Raw genomic sequence first — 6,914 nt, forward strand, 5'->3', positions numbered from 1 at the left:
AAAAATAATTTCTCATATTAATATTTCCTACCTACAAAATTCAAATACAATGGATTAAATTCCGCCGTTATAGAGAGTAGATAGCATTTATCAATCCTTGAACATATAAAAATTTAATTAATATTGCCTTTAAAAAAAAAACCTTTAAATACTATTAGTTAAATTTGATGCCTATGAGATTAACACGGTTTTTTATTTTTGGTAATATTATGATTAACTGTAGCGACAGAATAATTCTTATTTCTAACATATAATAATTAGATATACGAATCAAAATATATTTAGTATAAAATCTATACATATTCACATACATCTATGACTATTAATTAAACTTATCAAGAAATACTAACTGTTTTTGTACGTCATTAACACACCAAAATTCGATTCCATATATGTTTGCTCCTGCCTTCAAATTGTCCCAAAGATTTTATAAGACCACCTTAATTACAAATATATAATTTGCACACTCCGAATCTTTTTCTTGTATTTTATTTCGATCACGTTTCATTTTGCCCATCAGTTTTCTTCCATTTCTAATTCTTCATCACCATAATTCAACAGTCTCCTTCTCATTGAAAAGGTACGTAGATGAAATAAAATTATAGTTTGCAATTTTTTATGATTTTTTTTGACATACTAAATATCTCTTCAAATTTTTTACAGCAAGCAGGGATTTTCGAATTTTGTGTATGTTTTGATTCACCATATCAAATCGTTCATTGAATTTTGTAAACCGAGTTTTTTAATTGTTGAAATCTCGATGGTTTAATATCAGAGAAGCTTGTGAAGCAACAACAAGCATAAGTTACACAGAGGACTGGTCTGCTCGAAACAACAAAATTGCAAGCTGATCAGGTGTGATACTTATTTATTTTTGCTTCATTCTCCAACGATCATCTTTTTATGCAAATGAGATGTTATGAACTTGTCAGTAGCAGAATGAGTCGTTAGATCTAGCACATTGACAATGCTCATATGGTAGCATCGATCTCCCCCGTTCTCTATTCATAGGTTGCCCAAAATTATATATGAGTTTTATTATTTTTTGATTAATGTGGTGATGATTAATAATTTAATATATCTGCTAGAGAATGAGTTGTGAATTGTTCTTGACATGAAATAAATTTATTGGTTCTTTTTATTCAAATTTTATGAGTAAGTATTGTGTCAGATTTCATATATCCTCAAATGGATAAATAAAGACTAGAGAATTATCTGGTAAATCATCTTAATTAATTTCCTAATCGAAACTATTTAGTAAATTTTTTTAATACTTTGGATTAATATCGACTCATTGAAAATCTAACATTCAGGATATATCGTAATTAACTCTTGATTTTCGAAGAGAGTGAAACTTACCCGTGAAATTTGGATTGTTTGCTATTTGACAAGAGCTTTTTCTGCTTGCTTAATTTGTCAATATTATATGAGTTTATTTTGTCAATTTCATTGTGTGTGTGTTTTTTTTATTATCATTATTATGAATTATCTTACATTTTTTGGAGAGTACATTTATACAAGAATTGGGATAAGTTCATCCGAAAATCAGATTCGGGTTTATATTTATATAATTTTATTAAAAATTCATTTAACATATAAATAATTTTATTAGATTTTTTAAAAAAATTTATTAGTTTACACGCACATCGCGTGTATGTGATGCTGCTTTAATGTTAAAAATTATATAAATTTTGGTTTTTTCCCCTTGAACAGACCCAACAAAAAAATTTATGATTATTATTTTATATTATTTTTTGATCGAATTATTATTTTATATTATTACTTATTAATTTAGTGGCAAAAGCTAGCCAAGAGGTAATTAATTATTATATATTATTAAAATTAAAAAAACACTAAAATAACGCAGTTCCCAATAACAAAAGTTTAAATTAATATCTGCAGTGGATTCTCTCTTTAATAACAATATGAAAGTCCTCCCTCAGCTGCTAACACGTATATTCCCCAAAAAACCCCCGGTTAGAGACAGATATTCCCGAGAAAGCCCCTCGTTAAAAACAATAGCACGATGTTGAAAAGGGTGTTTTCGTCTTTTCACGGAGCTACTAAGCTTGAAGCCTCCTCCATCTAAAGTGACCTTAAAAGATGGTAAAAACACACACACACACTCAATGCACATTTGGAAAAACAAAGCAATGATTAAAAGTAATTTAAGTTTTTATGTCCAATCTAGGCTCTAGCTATGACATAAAACCATGTAATATAATTTATCCATAAATATATCATATACAAAATATGTCGATAAATCGAATCTTAGAAAGATGAAGATAAACAAATAACATAGAATAAAATATGAACCGGATAGAGTCGATATCTTTAATTAATATTATCATACTAGTTAACATTGGTATCAATGGATATCACTAAATAATTTTAACAACCAAAGCATTTAAAGACTGACCAGTCAAAGTAACTGGCTTTGTTTTTTTTAAAATATTTGGACACTCCACAGAGGCTTGGCAGCTCTGTCACTCTCCATTCTACATTGTCATTTAAACTAGAGTGATATTTGGTGTTCACATCCAGCCCAGCCTACCCCACTCCAAGCAACAAAAAAGAGAGAAATTGAGGCATGCATGTTGTCTTTTGTGGATACATACATATGATTAGCTTTCTACTGTTTGTGGGTTGGGCTCAAAATTCTCTCTTTTTGGCTAACCACATTGCATTGCTCTTCTTCATTCTTGGAGAAATTGTGGGTGATGTTTTTGTTTATCTTTTCGGTGGTTCAAATTTGTTGAGCTTTTTCTTGTTCTGGTGAATCTGATTGTGAGATGGGAGTTCTTGGGAGGTAGGGGAAAAGTGATTGCTTTTGCTGGCTGTTTTTGGGGGGTTTGCTTTGGCTTCACTCCTCTGAGATCTGAAGTGGGGTATGACTGTTTTGTGTGGAAATTGTGTTTTACTTTGCTTGGAATGCATAAAAATGTTGGCTTTGCTAATTATCACGCAGTCAGTATTTTTAGCAGTGTCTTAGGTTGCTTCTCTGTTGGAAAGTTTCGATTTTTATGGCACACAAATTGGTTTTTTTTTGGTTGTTTCTATTGAATATTATAATTAATTGGCGCAAGAATTTTATGGGCATTGTGTGCATTTTCAAGGAAAAGACATGTAAATGAAGTTGGAATTTAGAATCCTGTTTTCGAGTGTGGTAGATAAATGGATATATGGTTGTGAATTTCATTAAATTATATTTTCCAGTTTGTATTTTTAAAGGCCTTAGCTGGTCTTTCCTCCAACAGTAAGTACAATTAATTGCTTGTGTAATTTATATAGAAACTTAACTTCAGCAGAAGTCCTTGTCTCCCGAATCAAAATCTTTCTATCCCTTGTTTCGATATTCTTGGAAACACATGGTCCTTTTGAATTATGTGATTGACAAATATATTCTTGTTCTATATACGCACTTCCATTTATGTTCAATTGAGTGTAGGAGTTATTGAAACTTTAACAATTACATTTTCTTTTCTTGGTGTTAGATGTGTAGATGAAACAAGAGTAAATAGCAATGGAGTTGGATTTTGACAAGTATTGCAGTGTGGATGGAAGTCCAACAACTGTGCTTGACGCTCCTAGGACGCGTTTGAGAGTTTCAAATAGAAAGTCAAGTGTAAAGCCGAAACGTGATGATCGTAAACCGATCCTCGAGGAAGACTTATCCGAGATAAGATTAAATCACTACCGTAGTACGTCGTGTAGAGACGGAACATCTATGAGACTCAAACATGAAGGTCATGAATTGTTAAAGCGGGGTTCGGTCTATCAAAGTTCGAAAGATGTGAGGCTGCTGAAGAAAACAGATGTGGTTGATGGGAGGCAAAAAATCGAGTTTTCTCGAGGAAGTGAATCTTCGATCTCATTCAGTATTATTGATGCATTATGTAGTTCAGATGACAAGGATAGCTCATTATTGGAGCAGAATAGAGCTTCATTTGTGTCTCTCTCGGAACAAAGTACCTCTTCGGTTTGCAAATCCCAGACAGAGTTCAACTCTCGGGATTTCTTAACTTCTTCTTTTCCCCCTTTGCCACCTCAATCAACTGGTGATGGCTCAAACACCAATGGTCCAAGGGCTAGGTTTACTACTGTCAAAAAGATGTTTGATCCATTTGTTAAATCCAAGTTGCATAAGAGTCCCTTAAGTTCTGCAAATGATACAGAACGGGAAACAAGAATCAGAATGCTTGACTCGAGTCATGAACCTACAATTTGTGGTACAAACGAGCCAAATCACAAAGAATTCAGCTGTAAATTTGAAATGAAGGAGAACCACATTTCAGTTCCACAGTTATCTCCAGCTCACCTGAATGGTCTTCTCAAGTTGGAAAATAAACATGGGGTGCCGTTTTTTAAGTTTTCAGTGAAGTCTCCACAAGAAGTTTACATGGCAAAGATGAGTAAAGTGGAAAATTCTTCAAATTGGGTCTACACGTTCCATTCAATCCATGGTAAAAGAAAGAGTAATGCTAGTGGATGGGGCCTAAAAGAAAGCAATAGAGGATCCTCCATATGTGGGCAAATGCATGTTTCATGTTATCTACATACAGAAATAAAAGGCACTGGGGCGCACAATGAGTCTATGGTGACAGATTTTGTTTTGGCCGATGTTTCCCGTCCAAGAAAAAGTATTTCCGCTCAAGATAATTCTAGTCATTCCCATGATGATAGAGCACAATCAATTTCTGATGAACCCTGCGACAGTGCTCGAGCATCAGCAAATTTAGGTCCAGAACTTGAAATTGCAGCAGTAGTTATGCAAATGCCATTAGAGAAGAGAGAGAGTTTGAAATTCAATAGTGGAGATAGAATTATCACAAAAACACTTCCAAACTTGTTGGACTTAATCCATCTTGAGCAGAGAAAGGAGTTGAATTCCAACACTTCAACTGGCCGGAAAATGCACGTTGTTATTCCTTCTGGAAACCACAGTGTGCCATGTACTGAAAGCCTTGGCCCTTTGCCATTACTAGATAGATGGAGATTAGGTGGAGGATGTGATTGTGGTGGCTGGGACATGGCATGTCCTATCAACATTTTTGGCAATGAAAATCTTCAGATCGGTGAGGGCATTATGGACAATCAACATCCAATGGAACTTTTTGTTCAGGTAATTTTCCCATCTAACATAAGATTGTATGTTTCCTTCATATATTACCAAGGTTGTCCATAGTTGTATCATCAGATTCTTGAATATTATGCTGCCTAATACTAGAATATCTTAGTTAAACTTTGAATGGAAATATGTCCTTGAATTTTTATGTGATTTGTGCATACATGAGTTTCGTTCTTATATTATATCCAATAGTTAAATTATTTTATTTCTGCACGGGGAGACAATAAGGAGAATGGAAAAACTTCTGCCGCTGTTTGACTTCTGATGATGTGCTTGAAAACCCTGTCTTGATATCCATGACATTTGTGTGTGGTGTGTACTCATAACTTTGTAACCAGTAGCTTTACCAACGACCCCTTAAAGGTTTTTTTGATTTTCTTACTAATTTATGTGGTTACCTTTTAGATTGATTCAAGACAATGACTTGAAATGAATGGATGACATTCATCTCAACTTTATTGAAGATGAATATAGCCTATGCAGCTGACTTTGTGCTACAGGTTTCATTTGATCTCTCTGACTAGCAGTTCTCAACTATATACAGGGAAGGAAAGATAAGTTACCTGCGTTTAGGATGAGTGTACTCGAGGATGGAAAGTATGCCGTTGATTTCCATGCACAATTATCTTCATTACAAGCATTCTCCATTTGTGCTGCGATTTTGCATATGTCAAATGCCTCCAGTCTGGTTGGACATGAGAGTACCAAAGAAATATTGCGAAGTGACTCACTGAGAGTATTCGCTGAGGAAGAATTCAAGAATTTGATGGATGGAGTGGAAGATAAATTTGTAACTAGAAAGAAGATGGGCGAACCAGTACCATCTCTTGTACTCAATCCACCTTTCTCTCCAATTGCCCGAGTGTAGACAGGCATGTGGAGCGTTCTGAAAAAAGAGTAAGATCAAGAACACATGGTGTATTGGTTCTGAGAGATGAACACCTGTACATTCGTTCTCAATCTCTGTTCTCTCCAAGTACTTGATATACTGTACACACCATGTGATGAACTGGAAAATGATTGCATTTTTGCTCTTGCATGCGTGTACGCACATGGGACGGGGCATCCTGCAAAATAGTTGACATCAAGAATGCTCCATGTTTGTTATGAGACATGATACGTCGCACATATTTTGAGATGTGTCTCAAGACCGCCCAAGTATTCTTGATCGAGGGGAATATCAGGAATGCTATGACTGCTGAGGTCTACATTGAAGGTTGGAAACAGTTTCTATGCCAGACATTTTTGTATGATCTTCGAAGGAGAAACTATACTGTTTATATTTCTTAGTCGATAGAATTACCGACGAGTTCATGATCATCGGTCGAGTTTTAGTGTCTTTAAGACATGTATTCTTTTTGTACTTCATAGTTTGTTCAAGTCAGGAAAGTGTATCCTGAAACATGCGAGATTGAGCTCCCTGGATCTTTCTTGCACGATGTTGAGAACCTGTCTGTACAATGAACAAAAATAAGTCAAATATTGTAAGCACCCATGTAGTTTTGGGCCCAGTCAAGTAGTGATTTTTATTTTATACTCCACTAGTATTTCATCGTCTATCCATTGGACTTAATGTTATTTTATGTAATCAACAAGACGTAAGTATAAGCATTTGAATCATTATTTAAAATTATTACATAAACTTATTGTACAAAGAATTTTTATGCATGTTGAGATAACATTCAAAAGATAATACAATTTTTTGTATTTACAAGCACTGACTCAAAAAAACATCTGAATGTGGATATTTATCAATATATACGAGGTTCATTATTTTTTTCAGCGG

General features: G+C 34.2%; 1 protein-coding gene across 6 annotated transcripts; it reads left to right on the plus strand.

The window, feature by feature from the left end:
• Positions 1 to 519: 519 nt before the first annotated feature.
• LOC140871759 (uncharacterized) lies at positions 520 to 6,654 on the plus strand. Of its 6 annotated transcripts, XM_073274448.1 has the most exons (5): positions 550 to 580; positions 664 to 687; positions 776 to 855; positions 3,495 to 5,122; positions 5,673 to 6,654. In XM_073274448.1, the coding sequence occupies exons 4-5, from the start codon at positions 3,524 to 3,526 to the stop codon at positions 5,994 to 5,996; spliced, it is 1,923 nt and encodes a 640-aa protein (XP_073130549.1). In that variant the 5' UTR covers positions 550 to 580; positions 664 to 687; positions 776 to 855; positions 3,495 to 3,523; the 3' UTR covers positions 5,997 to 6,654. The 6 variants fall into 6 exon arrangements, with proteins under 6 accessions (XP_073130547.1, XP_073130549.1, XP_073130545.1 ...); XM_073274446.1 differs by lacking the exon at positions 664 to 687 and having other exon boundaries at positions 520 to 580; XM_073274444.1 differs by lacking the exons at positions 550 to 580; positions 664 to 687; positions 776 to 855 and adding an exon at positions 2,498 to 2,914 and having other exon boundaries at positions 3,522 to 5,122.
• Positions 6,655 to 6,914: the final 260 nt, after the last annotated feature.

Source organism: Henckelia pumila, unplaced genomic scaffold, assembly GCF_033568475.1.
Source record: "Henckelia pumila isolate YLH828 unplaced genomic scaffold, ASM3356847v2 CTG_461:::fragment_3, whole genome shotgun sequence".
Classification (NCBI taxonomy): Eukaryota; Viridiplantae; Streptophyta; class Magnoliopsida; order Lamiales; family Gesneriaceae; genus Henckelia; species Henckelia pumila.